The following is a 17,637-nucleotide window of genomic DNA, read 5'->3' as shown; positions in this document are numbered from 1 at the left end:
GTAAAGAGAGGAAATTACACTGGAAATTACATTTTTTTGCTCTGTGAAAGTACCTTATCTCTAGGAGAGGGGTGTTTCCTTCTGTAAACAGGCTGTCCCCAGCCCTCATGAAACCAATTCAATATGACAGATAAATCTGTGCGTCTCATTTCAAGAGTTTAGTCCCCGTGAGCAGCTCAGAATCAGAGCAAGCATTCACATCAAAGCCTACTGTTCCCACCAGTAAAATGCCAACCACTCAGCCTGCTACCATATCGACGGGCACCGTGGGAGCTTTATTGACGAGCCGCATGCTATAATGGGAATCATTCAACACCATTCCACACATAGTCCAACACTGTCCCTCTTTAACTTACTCCACTGTCAGAGCTGAGAAGGTCACAAAAATGATTGCCACTGAGAAGCGATAATTGAACCCTCCGTTTGGTGACAAAGAATGTGGTGGCCCGATTGTGTTCCAAAATCAATGCAGTCTGGACTGTGTCTGGAACCCGACCGTTCCTGTCAGATTTAGTTAAAGATCTTCTCTTCTCAGCCCTTATCAGCGCTGAGCAGATAGAACAAACTTCACTTCTAATAAATTAGGACCATCTCAGCGTCATTCATGCAAACACTGTTATATTGGTTTGGAGTAAATTATTTCATTGTAAACTTTCCTTCTCAACACTGTTTATTGGATTTGCCTCATGAGACCTACTGATATTAGCTTATGACGGCGTTCTTCCAAGGAATCAAGCAGGACTGAAATGACCTTGTTTGGCAGCGATACTCAAATAAACAGTTTGAAAGCAGTGGATGATATCATGTTGCTCATCAATGAGTCGTGAAACACTCAATGCTTCTGATTAGACAGGTTGATTACAAAGGCATTGCAGTATGGCGATTGGTGAGCTCTACGTGGCTTTACGGCTAATCATCCTCAGTCAGTGGAGGAATGTGTATTTTTGTGATGCATCAGAAAAGGAGTCGAGCAGCTGCCAGAAAGAGTGATGTCGGCGTTCCTCTGGAGAAAAGGGTCATTGTAAGCTCAGAGGCACGGTTCTGTGTGTGTGTGTGTGTGTGTGTGTGTGTGTGTGTGTGTGTGTGTGTGTGTGTGTGTGTGTGTGTGTGTGTGTGTGTGTGTGTGTGTGTGTGTGTGTGTGTGTGTGTGTGTGTGTGTGTGTGTGTGTGTGTGTGTGTGTGTGTGTGTGTGTGTGTGTGTGTGTGGGGGGGGGGGGGGGGGGGGGGGTAAAAGAAGGAAGGAAGGAGAAGCAGTCAAAAAAAAGTGTCCAAAGCTTCAGCTTCTCCGGGACCAGCAGTGGAATCTTGTTATGTTTAGTTTATCTGACAGATTGATGGATATCAGATGGTAAATGTCTTAATCTTTCCTCACACTTTCTCGCTCATTTTCTCTACTTTTACCTTCGCTCTCATTCTGTTTCTCCGGTCTACTTTCCCTTCCCAGTCTCTGTGCTTTCTCTCTTTTTCTTTCCTGTCTTCCCCTATCCCCCCCCCACACTCTCTATTTTCTCTCTCTCTTTACCAGTATCTCTCTATATCTCTCCCTTCCACCTAGCTCTCTTTGTCCCTCACATTTAAACACCACTCAAGTTGTCCCTACACACACACAGACGGATTATCAGAGAGAGACAACCATGTGTGGGGACTCGCAACGCAAGCTCCGAAGAAAACGCCCATCTCTCTCTGTAACTGCAGCAACATAGCCGTTTTAATTATTGGCGTGTGGGGCCATCTGTGTTACCAGCTCGAGATTACAGACTGCGTGTCCGTTTTAATTGCGGCTCCGTTTGCTGTATTTTGTAGTATGTTAGCTGTCAGTGAGGCGGATTGGAGCCGTCCTCTCCGTGAGCCACGGTGTCTCCAGAGTTTTCGGTTCAGCTTTCCTCATCAGCACCAGAGCGCTCTTACCCAGACCGTAAGGACCATAGGGACCACCACTAGGATGGGAACCGTGAGCCCTACAAATACCCTACCCTGGTGCCATCCCCACAGCCACATCACACTCCTTCGTTAAAGCATTGGCCTACAGTGATCTCTTATGTTCAGAACATGAGTTAAAAAAAGGTGTACTGACTCAGTTGATGAGGAAGTTCATTATTTTCCAGTACTGTATGTTTGTTCTCTTTTTGTATTTTACCTTGAGGGACAGAGAGAGGAACTGATTGAACCCATAATGGAATTGCACGTGTAAACAGAAGAAACACATATGCAAATGTGGGTAGCTTCCTTTTTTGTTTATTGGATGAACATTGTCAACATGTCTTCATTGTCCCATACTGTATTTTCTGGGATTTCAACACCAGCATTGTTTACTACATAGATTTTGTTTAGGATAAATACGAAATTGAACAATGTTCTCATTTTTCGGTCCACAAAGCAGGCAAATTAGAATATAAAGGTTCGTTTGTAAACCAAGCGTATATCAATAAAAACCTCTGGCAGACCTGAAGAGATATACAAGGGTCCTTCAAGCGGAACGACCCTGAAACATAAAGCCAGAACAGACAGCCTTTGAAAGGATTTTCCATACCAATGAGGACAGGCATTAAGAGAAAGCTCCAATTAAAAAGAACATGATGCATATGAATGAATATCCATCCTCATCACCAAGCAGGATATTAGAAAAACTACACAAAGGCTGCAGTCCTGTTCTTTGAACATTTTAAGGACAACCTGATTGACTGATTGTCCATGGAAGTGGGTTGATATGAAAGAACATGTTATTGAAGTCCCACAGCCAAACATGCCATCCTTTTTTTACAATGTGCACGGAAGGGATTTACTGCAGTAGAGGAAGGGCATAAATACAACAGACACGCTCACAGTTACATGTAATCTGATTACAAAAAAAAACTGTAACTGTATTCAATTAAGTTACCAGCAAGAATATTGTAATCAGATTACAGATACTTTTGAAAAACTAGATGATTACTTCTTAGATTACTTTTAAATTCAGAAAGGATGTTGTTTTCTCAATGGTATTCAATTCAGTATTGAAAAAGCATCCGTTTGTTCCACCTGAGCGAGTCAGGGATTACTATGATGACACACCAAATGCGTTTGATGGATCCTTTTCGTCTTCTTCTAATGCCTCTTAAAGGGAAAGTAATCCAAAAGTAACAGAAAGGGAGTTTGGGTAATTCAAAAGTTACGTTACTGATTACAATTTTAGACAGGTAACTAGTAATTGATTACATTTAGAAAGTAACCTACCCAACCCTGCACACAAACACTGTATGTAATCAGATCATGTTTGTATGTGTCTTCCATGTTACTGCGATGACGGAACTGTCTCTCTCCCTTTGACTCTTTCTATTCCCACAGCAGCACAGTCTCATGTCCTCCCTCACCCCATTACTGATCAGCACATACAGCACTGGGTCCACCACACTGTTCAGGCTGGACAGGGCCAGAGTGCACGAGAAGGGGAAGTGCATGATCTCCTCAAACTCACAGTACCTCTCTCTGCCCATATAGTAGTAGGCCAGGGAACGGGTCAGCAGGAGGAGATGGTAGGGGGCGAAGCACACAGAGAATATCCCCATCACCCCGAAGGAGAGCAGCCGTACCTTCCTCTTAACCTGCTCCCCCAGCCCCTCGCTCTGCTTCACCTGGCCCAGGATTCTCCAGTAACACAGCCCCAGCACCAGCAGGGGCAGCAGGAAGCCGATGCCAACCCGCAGCAGGTTGAACAGGGCCACGGGCTTTGGCATGGGGTAGGTCTCGTAGCAGCGGTCCTGCGTGTCGTCGTGGGCGTCCTGCAGGTTGTCCTTGAACAGCACCAGGCCGTGTGCGGACATGACAGCCACGCACACAACCAGACACAGCACCCAGGCGTAGCGTATGCTGCGGAAGGCCTTGGTCCTCAGGGGGTAGGTGACGGCCAGGCAGCGGTCCACAGAGATGCAGCACAGCAGGTAGATGCTAAGGTACATGTTGGAGTAGTAGAAGAAGCCGGCCACGCTGCAGGACAGGCTGCCCAGGCTCCAGTGGTGGTCCTGGTGATAGTAGTTGATCCAGAGAGGCATGGTGAGGATATAGAGTATGTCAGACAGGGACAGGTTGAGCAGGAATACCCCAAGGACGTTCTGGCTGCGGACCTGCTGGACGATGGGGCCAAGGGTCAAGAGGTTAAAGGCCAAGCCCAGGATAAAGGCCAGGATGTAGATGCCCATCAGGAAGTCACTGATAGGGCTTTGAGAGATTGTCACGCAAGTAAAGTTTGTTTTATCCATCTGTTTCTCCATCTTTGTTCAGGTCCAAACTGGAGTAGTTCCTGAAAAGACAAACAAGTACATTTTGTATGTAATTCGTGTAAAATAAAATACAGTTTGAATTGCTTGTGATGAATGAACCCTGATCAGAAAAGCTTGATTATCACATCTATGCATTTTTCCCCCCTTTATTTAATCAGGAAAGTCATATTTAGTCTCTTTTACAAGGCCATGACTCATGAATGAGACAGACTAGTCTCTCTTTCCTTGAACTTCCCATAGTCTAATTTATCAGAAAGTTACTCACATAGGGCTCTATTCAATCCACGTCGCAGAAGGTCAACTTTACAGCGTGATTGGAAGTTAAGGGGCCCCCGAGTGGTGCAGTGGTCTAAGACACCACATCTCAGAACAAGAAGCATCACTGCAGTACCTGGTTCAAAATCCAGGCTACATCACAGCCGTCTGTGATTGGGATGTTTTAACTAAGCATACCTCTTTACTTGTTCAATATTAATGAGGTTGTCATTCTGACTGTTGTAAATCTCACATCTCAATATACGGCACAGGATATTACATCCAAATTACCAGACACAGTACATGGAACGATAACCCACATCATCAATACAGGCATATATCATGGCATCCTAATTAATACACAAATAACATATTTTCATTAGGTGACAGATTACATTTAAACAAAGTATTTTTTCTACATATCTAAGCATACCTGGTGGTTCTTTTTTTTTTTTTTAAGAAACAAAACATTATTTTCTGCTTCTCTGCTAAAAATCTGGGTAGACTATAGGAAGGTTTATAGCGGAGTCCGCATTCAAGGTAAACGCTGCATATATCGGGTCATTTGGAAAAGACCTTTCATTTTATATTGCGGAATCTGTAACGCTTCAGCTTTATAGATTCAATAGAGCCCAATAAAGTAATACTATAGAGACACATAAAAATAAACACACAATACTGTATAACATATCCATTGAACACAGTTGAACTCATCCCTCAAAAGATGACATCCTCTTTCTCACAATCATTTAAAAAAAATCTCAATATCCAGCTCATCATACTTTACTCCAACCCCATTTCGTTAGCAAAATCATTCATGTGTCAAAAATACACTTTTGACTATCCACTCTTACACAGTCAAAACTGTAACATACTATTTTAGCTTCGTAATGGGCTCTGGATGAAAAATATGAGTCTACCCTTCAAGATTGGGTCTCTGAGGTTTAGTAATAGTCTCACGGATATCTAAGCTTGATGCCCTCAATCTCACACAAGTTATCATGGAACCTACCAGGTACAACCCTAAATCAGTAAATACGGGCACCCTCATAGATATCATCCTGACCAACGTGCCCTCTAAATACACCTCTGCTGTCTTCAACCAGGATCTCAGCGATCACTGCCTCATTGCCTGCGTCCGTAATGGGTCCGTGGTCAAACGATCCCCCCTCATCACTGTCAAACACTCCCTAAACCACTTCAGCGAGCAGGCCTTTCTAATCGACCTGACCCGGGTATCCTGGAAGGATATTGACCTCATTCCGTCAGTAGAGGATGTCTGGTTATTCTTTAAAAGTGCTTTCCTCACCATCTCAAATAAGCATGCCCCATTCATAAAATGTAGAACAAGGAACAGATATAGCCCTTGGTTCACTCCAGACTTGACTGCCCTTAACTCGCTAACATGTCAAGAGTGTTTAAGGTGTGTCTTAGTAACATCTTGAGGAAGTTAGAGTTAAGTTTGCAGAGAGTAATATGAGCCCTGCTCAGTTGTAGCGAAGAATAGCTTCGTACTGAGAGTAGCTGCCATTTTATGTCGATTGTGAATGAACATGTGCGTTGTTAATGAGATATTTTGCTGTGTCATTTGTAGAATGGTTTTTCAGACACTTTATTGCCTGTTGGTTTACTGAGTTAAAGCTTTGTACTTGACAGTTGTATTGAAATTAGTATCTGTTTCAGTGAATTCCAGTGTTGTGACTTGAATAAGCCTTGTACCCTAAAGACTATCTATTTCCTGTAGATCTGTTGTTCTGTAAAATTTGTTACTTTTGTAAAATGATTTGCACTAAAAGTTATTATTGAGAAAACACGACCGTATCACTTATTTCTCCCCTTTTTCAGGGGCGTAACACTGGCCCTTCTTTGGACACCGTTAACAAACCTCCTGACGAGCTTCAACGCCATACAACACTCCTTCTGTGGCCTCCAACTGCTCTTAAATGCATGTCAAACTAAATGCATGCTCTTCAACCAATCGCTGCCCACTCATCTAGCATCACTACTCTGGACGGTTCTGACTTAGAATATGTGGACAACTATAAATACCTAGGTGTCTGCTTAGACTGTAAACTGTCCTTTCAGACTCACATTAATTATCTCCAATCCAAAATTAAATCTAGAATCAGTTGCCTATTTCGCAACAAAGCATCCTTCACTCATGCTGCCAAACAACAGGTCATGACCAAGATGGCATAGCAGAAAGATGTCCTTTTTCCTCGTCTTGTCGTGTCCCGTGTATATACAGTGGGGCAAAAAAGTATTTAGTCATCCGCCAATTGTGCAAGTTCTCCCACTTAAAAAGATAAGAGAGGCCTGTAATTTTCATCAAAGGTACACTTAAACTGTGACAGACAAAATGAGGGAAAAAAATCCAGAAAATCACATTGTAGGATTTTTAATTTATTTATTTGCAAGTTATGGTGGAAAATAAGTATTTGGTCAATAACAAAAGTTTATCTCAATACTTTGTTATATACCCTTTGTTGGCAATGACAGAGGTCAAACGTTTTCTGAAAGTCTTCACAAGGTTTTCACACACTGTTTCTGGTATTTTGGCCCATTCCTCCATGCAGATCTCCTCTAGAGCAGGGATGTTTTGTTATTGACCAAATACTTATTTTCCACCATAATTTGCAAATAAATTCATTACAAATACTACAATGTGATTTTCTGGATTTTTTTTCTCATTTTGTCTGTCATAGTTGCCCCACTGTATATATTTACATATTTCTTCGCATATCTTTTATATATTTTCTTTTCCAAAAACTCAACTTCAAAACACTCTCCTGAAACCCGCCTCACCATTTAAAAAAAATAAGTATTATTTACCTCAAATCTGAAATCCACAATAGAAGCTAGCCAGAAGCTAACCAGAAGCTAACCAGAAGCTAACCAGAAGCTAGCCAGTTTACTGGCAACGCGACCCAGACCAGAACACACCGGACCTATTTTTCTCTCCATATCCACAGATTTCAACCGCAAGCTCTGGACATTTACACCTGGATCTCGCAGCTAACTAGCTGCTATCCGTGTGACTATTGGCTTACGTCTATCCCAGAGCAAACATCAATTATTCCGGAGCTAGCCAGCTGAAGAGTTCCATCAGCCACTCCTGGGCTTACAATCACCTACCAAGACCCGTTTTACTGCCGATGCGGAGCCCCACCGGGCCTTCACGACTGGACTACCGACGTTATCTGCCCGAGGGAGTTATCCAACTGGCCCCTCTGTTGCGACGTTACCTGAACTTCCATCTAATATTATAGCTGTCTTATCGGCTGCTATCTGAATAGGTCTATCTGACAATTTTTCTTGGGTCACTATAACTTAATCTATTTTGGCAATTGGACGGAAACGCACAAGGTGGCTAGAAACAGACCTCCTTCCTATGCTAGCTTGTTACCGATGGCCCGGCTAGCTGTCTGAATCGCCGTGACCCCAACCAACCTTTCAGTTCCACCACCCACACATGCAATGACATCACCTGGTTTCAATTATGTTTCTAGAGACAATATCTCTCTCATCATCACTCAATACCTAGGTTTACCTCCACTGTATTCACATCCTACCATACCTTTGTCTGTTCATTATACTTTGAAGCTATTTTAGCGCCCCCAGAAACCTCCTTTTGATTTTACCTTTTACTCTCTGTTCCGGACGTTCTAGACGACCAATTCTCATAGCTTTTAGCCGTACCCTTATCCTACTCCTCCTCTGTTCCTCTGGTGATGTCGAGGTGAATCCAGGCCCTGCAGTGCCTAGCTCCACTCCTATTCCCCAGGCGCTCTCTTTTGATGACTTCTGTAACCGTAATAAACTTGGTTTCATGCATGTTAACATTGGAAACCTCTTCCCTAAGTTTGTTTTATTCCCTGCTTTAGCACACTCTGCCAACCCGGATGTTCTAGCCGTGTCTGAATCCTGGTTTAGGAAGACCACCAAAAATTCTGAAATCTGCACTCCAGCAGGTATATCTCTCTGGTCACCCCCAAAACCAATTCTTCCTTTGGCCGCCTCTCCTTCCAGTTCTCTGCTGCCAATGACTGGAACGAACTACAAACATCTCAAACTGGAAACACTTATCTCCCACACTAGCTTTAAGCACCAGCTGTCAGAGCAGCTCACAGATTACTGTACCTGTACATAGCCCATCTATAATTTAGCCCAAACAACTTCCTCTTCCCCTACTGTATTTATTTATTTTTCTCCTTTGAACCCCATTATTTCTATCTCTACCTTGCACATTCTTCCACTGCAAATCTACCATTTCAGTGTTTTACTTGCTATATTGTATTTACTTCGCCACCATGGCCTTTTTTTTGCCTTTACCTCCCTTATCTCACCTCATTTGCTCTCATTGTATATAGATTTATTTTTCTACTGTATTATTGACTGTATGTTTGTTTTACTCCATGTGTAACTCTGTGTTGTTGTATCTGTCAAACTGCTTTGCTTTATCTTGGCCAGGTCGCAATTGTAAATGAGAACTTGTTCTCAACTTGCCAACCTGGTTAAATAAAGGTGAAATAAAAATATATTTTTTTAAATACCCTCGTAAAACTGACTATCCTGGTGATCCTTGACTTCGGCGATGTAATTTACAAAATAGCCTCCAACCCTCTACTCAGCAAATTGGATGCAGTCTATCACAGTGCCATCCGTTTTGTCACCAAAGCCCCATATTCTACCCACCACTGCGACCTGTATGCTCTTGTTGGCTGGCCCTCGCTTCATATTCGTCGCCAAACCCACTGGCTCCAGGTCATCTATAAGTCTTCGCTAGGTAAAGCCCTGCCTTATCTCAGCTCACTGGTCACCATAGCAGCACCCACCCATAGCACACACTCCAGAAGGTATATTTAACTGGTCACCCCCAATGCCAACTCCTACTTTGGCTGCCTTTCCTTCCAGTTCTCTGCTGCCAATGACTGGAACAAATTGCAAAAATCATTGAAGCTGGAGATTCATATCTCCCTCACTAACTTTAAGCATCAGCTGTCAGAGCAGCTTACAGATCATTGCACCTGTACATAGCCCATCTGTAAATAGCCCACCCAACTACCTCATCCCCATATTGTTATTTGACATTTTTTTGCTCCTTTGCACCCCAGTATCTGTACTTGCACATTCTTAATTGCTAAACTGTAATTATTTCGCCACTATGGCCTATTTATTGCCTTACCTCCCTAATCTTACTTCATTTGCACACACTGTATATAGACATGTTTATTCCATGTGTAACTCTGTGTTGTTTGTGTCGCATTGCTTTGCTTTATCTTGGCCAGGCTGCAGTTGTAAATGAGAACTTGTTCTCAACTGGCCTACCTGGTTAAATAAAGTTGAAATAAAAAATTGAAAAAATAAAAAATATAGATTTCAGTGCAACTCGCCAATTCCAAATTGCCTATGAAACTACATCATCTCCCCACTTTTAACCCTTTCGTGTGAAAAGTTTCACCAGTTTCAGGCTTTGTGACTCATCTTTTCTGACCCCCCCCCAGTGTATGATAGCAGTTACTGTCATAGGGTTCAGGACCTTATGATTGGACAAAAATCTGTCATGGAAATATTGGCTCCCACCTCCTAACGGGTTTATATGACCTTATGTTAATGCCACTGTCCAGTAATTGCATCTAAATTTGCCATGGATATTGCTCTGCATGATTTCAAACTGGCTGACTATCTGCTACAGCACAGGTTGTGATTAGTGGGAGAGCATTTGCACTTCATTGTGACGTCCGATGTGCCAGAGCCAGACTCTGTGATTGGATTAACTAGATATTTGGAGGCAATAAGACTGACAGCGGGACAGTTCGTAGGTTTAACACTTGTTTAAATCCTTTACTCTAATGTAAGGACGGACATACAGTAGTTCTATAGAGTTCATATGTGTTGTTGTGATAATAGCAGGAAGAAATCTGTCCTGCGGCTGTAACTTGGTAATGACATTCGGACTGGTACTGCACACTGATAATCAGATCTAAGCTTCTGTCCTAGCTTGCTCATTAAATAGACAGGCAAGTCCGACTGTCACATGAAACCGAGATCATCATTCAAATCTAAATCCCAATTAGACTCTGGGAAACACGGTAGCAACAATCGGATGGATATCTGTATTCCTTTCAATACCACCTACACCAACGTGCCTTTAGATTATTAGTAGCACAATCACACAATTACCTTTTCAGGTCTCCTGTGGAGTAATACAAGGTATCATTTATTTTGCTGTTGATTGCACTAAAAGGTGTTGATTGGTATTGAGGAGGAGTTTGGTTCGAGCTCATTGGAGAAAGAATTAGTTATGAAAGATAAGACAGGAAATCCGTTTTTTATTTATTTATGAGGCTGAGTAGATCATGTTGCTATGTTCCATCCACCTCCTACTCGGGCTTTGTTGTTGTCAGTGTGCAGAAACAGAAGACCCTTAATGGTATAAGTGGATGATAGGGAGGAAGGTTGATTTCGTATCCAGCCTCATGAATTGAGATGCCATTTGGAAGTAGAGCGGAGTGCGTGTGTGTGTGCGTGTTGTGTGAGCGAGTGCCAGGCAATGTACAGTATGTATGATCTTAATTTGATCCAGGTTGCTAAAACAGGAACATATTCCTGCAGCAACAGAAAATGTGACTTATAATGTGGATTTTAATTAATGGGCATTCTTGTAGGGGTTGATACATTTTTCTTGAGAGACAATCAAGTCTGAAATTTGAAAGTGGAAATTCCAAACTTCAGAAGCCGTCTTAAACCTCAAATACACTACAAGTTGAGCATTTCCTGCATTTCCAAAAAAGTTATACTGTTACAGGGTGATCAAATTAAGATCCTAAACGCTAGGGGAAAAATGGTGCTCTCTAGAACATAAAAGAGTTGTTCGGCTGGCCTCATAGGAGGACCCTTTGGAGAACCCTTTTTGGTTCCAGGTAGAACACTTTTAGTTCCAGCTAGAACCACCTTCAGGGGTCTACATGGATCCCAAAGGGGTTCTACCTGGAACCAAAAAAGGTTCTCCTATTGGGACAGCCAAAGAACCCTTTTGGAAGCCTTTTTTCTAAGAGTGTACACGTGTAAGTATGGGTGTGTTGGTGTGCATTTGTGGGTGTGGGTAGGCCTATGGGTGTATGTAGCAGTGCATGTGTTACAGAAGTTGGCAGTCTCACTAAATTGGCATGAAATGTGATGTAAAGGTACTCTACAGTATATAATTAGTATGTTTATCTAGCCTGATAAAGCACTCAATCCTATTCCCTGGTTTAGTCCTCGTGGTATTGATCTAAAAGGTCATTCTTATGGGTGATCCACAGATGAGTCATTAATCTAAGCTCTCACCATGTGGATGACTGAGACATAACATGCAAAATAAAAAGAGCCTGCCTGACCAATGGTCCATGAGGTGGGATTAGTCGTTCATTATGTACCCTCTAAGACTGAGCATTGACTACGTGATGTTTTCATTTTTACCACGTAGTCTAAACCCTCGTGAATAGGGGCAACCTGAGAACTGTATTTAGTTTTGCTGAAAGACTACAGACCTGAAAGACAACTGGTGTAAATCAATAACCAGAACGTTCTGCTAGGCTGGTGTAATCTACAGGGTTTCCCAAACCCGGTCCTGCCCCCCCCCCAGTAGTGCTGGGGGGAAGAAACCCAGAGGGGGCCCCAGGACCAAGTTTGGAAAACCCTGTACTAGAGCACTGACTAGTCAAACCATTTGGCCCACAGTAATCACACTGTGGAATCTAAAAACATCTTCTAGTTTCAGAGACATTGGTGGGATAATCATTGCGTTGTTGAACCTTTTGCCAACAGCATGAGGTGTGAGTAACTCTGGTATTCCCCTCGTAGTAACAAGGATCACTAATGTTTCGTCGACTCCTAAAATACATTCATGTTGCGGACACATAGTGCATGATACTGTAACACTGTGACCGCTGTGCGTGTGTTCTTGATACCTGTGCTATTGTGGTTACCCTTCACTCGAACACAGTTCCATTTCCTCTTTCTTTAGAAAAGAAATGCTTGCTGAATGCCTGTCCAAACTTGTACATTCCAGTACATTACTGAAGAACACTGGAGGTCTACTTTCTCAGGCAAGCTTTGGTTATGTATCAAGTTTGACCTGGAGAATGCACTTTTTTTTTAAAGCTATCTGACCTGTCTCATTAATAAAGCATTGTGAGTGTAGCGGGCAACCCTTCATAAGGAGTCTGCAACTATACATGCTACCTGTCCTTGTGCTCGCTCCCACAGGTGTCTCGGTCTGCTACATGTCAGATTTAAACACCGTCTTGGATAACTCCCTGAGATTGTGGGTGTACTTTCCTCCTTGTATTGTCCATCTTCTCTCAGCGTCAAATGAACCTTGCTTAGCGCCTAGAAGAGTACATTTGACTGACACGACACGTAATATCTACCCACTGAAGCCACCCTTCCTAGCCCTCTAAAGACGTTTCTAATGAGGGTTTCAAGTTCATTACATCCATCCAGCAGTATATGCTAACGTTCTCTTCACCAAACACACAGGCGTGGACTCTCAGACGTCCAGTGACAACGAAAAGTCAGCCCCTCCCAGGCTACAGTCAGCCTCGTGTCCCAACGGTCTCGAAGCACAACTCGTTTACATCTTGAGAAAAATGTCCTCTTCTTTCTCAAATAAGAAGACTGTTCTCCTCCACATGTCCACAGTTCTCAGAATCCACCCTCTGTTTCGCCCTATAAGCACCTGTGGGAGCAATTAGCATGTCTTCGATCATTGAACCAGTCACTGGCTACATTCCCAGGCCTCTTTAGTCTAATCATTGAGTAAGGCTGACACACTGCTACAGGCTAGTCATCCTTCTTTTTACCACTGTCATCCTGGGGCCAGAGCAACAGGGGAAAGGGCGTGTTGGGGGGGAAGGGAGTTCTTTTAGGGCCGAATTCAAATTAAACTTGTCAGCGCAATCTTTAGGTAGAATATTTAAAAAGCACGCACCTGCATCTGTGAGGCGATTAAAGGACTCACCGATCAACATGAGAGAATGTCTTATCTTCTAAAACATACAGTGATACTCTGTGCACTAACTTTTAGTGAATGTCTTAACTCCATCAGAGACGAAGACGTTGACAAAAGCTTTATCATTCCTTCAGCTACACTTTTAAATCACTTCTGAGTCCTTGAACACCGTTTTTAGAAGCCCTCACCTGTCAGTTGTGGGACTTTGTTTGTTGTCGACAACGGTTCTCCACAGTGGGTCAAGAACTTCTGTCTCCTTCCGTAACCCTCATGCACAGGAGATTTCCGTTCAGTCAGCCTGAGGGGAGGCTTCAGAACATTTGAGGTACTGCCAGACCGTGAGAGTCCCACATGGCGACAGGAAGAAAACTGTGACCACTCCAGTCAGAAGCACTCCGATGAGAGAAGACAACCGACAGGCTGGTGTTTTTCAACCCAGTACACGTCCTCCGTGACGGGGAAATGCCAACCATTAGCAGTTAGTCCACTCACTGAAGTCAAGACGTCAGACAGACAGCCAGTGCACGAGAGGAGACACGGAGAGAGAATAAGTCAGCCACGAGAGGGGAAGAGAAGAGGGATGTTTAGGGCAAGAGGGTGGGAGTTTCATTTCAGAATACACGTGCATCTTAAAAGTAATGACTTTAGGGCGGGGGCGGGAGGGTAGAGACTCAGCTAGAGCCCCCTGTCACACACACTAACTCCCCCCAGCACCTCCAGATGGATCATTCTTACTGAAACATTCAACTTGACTGGCAGTCAGGCTGACCACAAATGGTAGTTTCCTCCACAAGAGACCACATTGAAACTAACAAGAGACAAAAGAGAGCTAACAGAAACAGCAGATTCTCCAGACATGCAGGCATTGTGAGTCAATAATACAATGGAAGATAACGATCTTTGATATCTGTCTAACGGGCTATTCCTGTGACGTAGATGTCCAATACAACACGTCAAGCGGACTGAAACCGCCAGTGAAAATGCCGAAATGATTCAACACGGGTCACGTCGTCCCTAACGTCATCTCTGTACTAGAGGTGAACCACATCTGGGGGGAATCACATGACTTGGACAGCATCTGCCTATTAGTACAGGAGGGAGATATGTGTATCACAGTCTATGTTTATCTGGGAATGGGAAGTGAATATCCTGTATAAACCGGCTCTCCCTACACTCTGTGTAAACATGTGTCATTCGGTCTTTGAATTTTGTCTTGTAGTGCTCTCTCAACATGCATGTGAGGTTCAATGAGTCACAGCTGTGACAAAAAAATATTTTTTTAATGAACGTCGCCGCAGGGAGATGTACAGTACAGGAATGCATGAAGGGACAGTGCATTTGAAAAGTATTCAGACCCCTTCTATTTTCCACATTTTGTTTCATTACAGCCTTATTCTAAAATGTATTAGATGAATTGTTTTGCTCATCAATCTACACATAATTATTGTATTTTTATTTAACAACGTCCCATAATAATTACAACGCGAAAACAGGTTTTTGAACATTTTTGCAAATGTATTAAAAATAAAAAAACAGAAATAGCTTATTTACAACCATTTTGCTAAAAGACTCTAAATTGAGATCAGGTGCATCCTGTTTCCATTCATCATCCTTGAGATGTTTCTACAACTTGATTGGAGTCCACTTGTGGTAAATCTAATTGATTGAACATGATTTGGAAAGGAACACACCAGTCTATTTAAGGTCCCACAGTTGACAGTGCATGTCAGAGCAAAGAACCAAGCCATGAGGTCGAAGGAATTGTCCGTAGAGCTCTGAGAAAGGATTGTGTTGAAGCACAGATCTGGGAAAGGTACCAAAAAATGTCTGCAGCATTGAAGGTCCCCAAGAACACAGTGAAGAAGTTTGGAACCACTAACACTCTTCCTAGAGCTGGCCACCAGGCCAAACTGAGCAATCGGGGGAGAAGGGCCTTGGTCAGGGAGGTGACCAAGAACCAAGAACCCGATGTTCACTCTGACAGAGCTTCAGAGTTCCTCTGTGGAGATGGGAGAACCATCCAGAACGACAACCATCTCTGCAGAACTCCACCAATCAGGCCTTTATGGCAGAGATGGAAGACACTCCTCAGTAAAAGACAGCTCGCTTGGAGTTTGCAAAAAGGCACCTATAGGACTCTCAGACCATTACAAACAAGCTTCTCTGGTCTGATGAAACCAAGATTGAACTCTTTGGCCTAAATGCCAAGTGTCACGTCTGGAGGAAACCTGGCACCATCCCTACGGTGAAGCATGGTGGTGGCAGCATCATGCTGTGGCAATGTTTTTTAGGGGCAGGGACTGGGAGACTAGTCAGGATCGAGGGTGAACGGACAAAGTACAGAGAGATCCTAGATGAAAACCTGCTCCAGAGTGCTCAGGACTTCAGACTGGGGCGAAGGTTCACCTTCCAACAGTACAACAACCCTAAGCACACAGACAAGACAACACAGGAGTGGCTTCGGGACAAGTCTCTGAATGTCCTTGAGTGGCCCAGCCAGAGCCCGGACTTGAACACAATCGAACATCTCTGGAGAGGCCTGAAAATAGCTGTGCAGCGACGCTCCCCATCCAACCTGACAGGACTTGAGAGGATCTGCAGAGAAGAATGGAAGAAACTCCCCAAATACAGCTGTGCCAAGCTTGTAGTTTCATACCCAAGAAGATTCGAGGCTGTAAACGCTGCCAAAGGTGCTTCAACAAAGTACTGAGTAAAGGGTCTGAATACTGTGATATTTCAGTTTTTATTTGTAATAAATTCGTTAACTTTTCCAACAACCTTGCTTTGTCATTATTGCGTCTGGTGTGTAGATTGAAGAGGGATTTTTTTTCTCATCCATTTTAGAAGAAGTCTGTAACGTAACAAAATGTGGAAAAAGTCAAGGGATCTGCTTACTTTCCTAATGCACTGTATGTGGGTAAGTGAGCAGATGTAAATGTCAGTGGTGATGCGTTTCAGAGATTAGAAGTTGGAGTTGGAGAGAAAAGGAAACTCTGTCCTGACGTGGGGATGTGTTGTGCTCAACAGGGAGATGGAGAGATGAAGTGAGAAAGACAGAGCCTCTACGGGGTGGCAACGCCGGGCGTGGTCTCACCAGACAGAATTTGTGCCCCCTGTGTTTTGTTTCCCTATAAACATAATGAATGGTATATGAATTACAATGCCTGGTTTTGCCAATGTAGTGTTGTTGGGCCTGCCAGTAGCGCAGACCGGGACAGAGGCTATGCCGGTGCGCTTTCATGATCTGAGGAGGGGGATGGAGGGGGGGCTGTAATAATATAATATATAATGTAATAATGTAAAGTAATGTAAAAATGCATTGTGATTGGGCACCTAGTCATGCAATGCCATAAGATACCGTCTTCATCACCTTCATTTACGAATCTAACTGGATCCCACCCAGGTCGGGGTCAAATTAACCGTTCTTTTTTCTCCAAGAGAGAAAAAAAAAGTTGTTCACTTTTCCAGACCGCTACAGCTAATAATAGGCTAGCTAGTAGCTACTAGCTTCGTTAAGGTCAGGAAGCGGTGAGCTGAATATTTATAGCTGCCTAATCAGCATGGATATCCGAAAATGGCTAGGCACTGCCTAAAGCAAAAAGAAAAGGACCACCATGTCGAGTGCGATGCCAAGCTCACCGAGCAGCCCACTAGGCCTACCCCCGAGATTGAGGAGCCTAGCAGCAAATGTAATACCCGCCCATCCCCCACGCTGCCTGCTGACCAACAAGATTGAGGAGAGCCAGGGCCTAGCACCAACACCACGAGGGTAACATCACAACAAGCACCTGCACCTCCATTACCCCAGCCACTAGTAACTAGCTCCCGAGGACTTGTTGGATCTAACCAAAACTGAACCAGTGAAAGCAGAGTTCATTGGTTGTTGCAAAACGAAATCGCCACCACAGGCAGCAACAACAAATGGACCCCAATCAGTTGTCTTCAAAGATACGGCGGGCCTTTGTCAGCAATGCAGACTGTGCTGTTGACACTGAAGCATGGGTTTGGATTAACATTTGGGGACATCTACAGCAATATGTGAAAATTCCTTCTCCACTCTTAAGGGCTTACTCAGTGAGCACAGGCGCAGCATGTTACATCAACGAAAAGCCTAGCTGGTCCGGCTGGCAT

General features: G+C 43.5%; 1 protein-coding gene across 1 annotated transcript; it reads right to left on the bottom strand.

Moving 5' to 3' along the window:
* Positions 1 to 2,114: 2,114 nt before the first annotated feature.
* On the bottom strand, positions 2,115 to 14,193 carry LOC110507440 (G-protein coupled receptor 4-like). The gene is made up of 2 exons (XM_021587433.2): positions 13,695 to 14,193; positions 2,115 to 4,276 (listed from the first exon to the last, which is right to left on the bottom strand). The coding sequence occupies exon 2, from the start codon at positions 4,245 to 4,247 to the stop codon at positions 3,243 to 3,245; it is 1,005 nt and encodes a 334-aa protein (XP_021443108.1). The 5' UTR covers positions 4,248 to 4,276; positions 13,695 to 14,193; the 3' UTR covers positions 2,115 to 3,242.
* Positions 14,194 to 17,637: the final 3,444 nt, after the last annotated feature.

The sequence above is a fragment of the Oncorhynchus mykiss genome, chromosome 27 (genome assembly GCF_013265735.2).
Source record: "Oncorhynchus mykiss isolate Arlee chromosome 27, USDA_OmykA_1.1, whole genome shotgun sequence".
Taxonomy (NCBI): Eukaryota; Metazoa; Chordata; class Actinopteri; order Salmoniformes; family Salmonidae; genus Oncorhynchus; species Oncorhynchus mykiss.
Note: the sequence above shows the minus strand (reverse complement) of the source record. Positions and strands in the feature narration are given on the sequence as shown.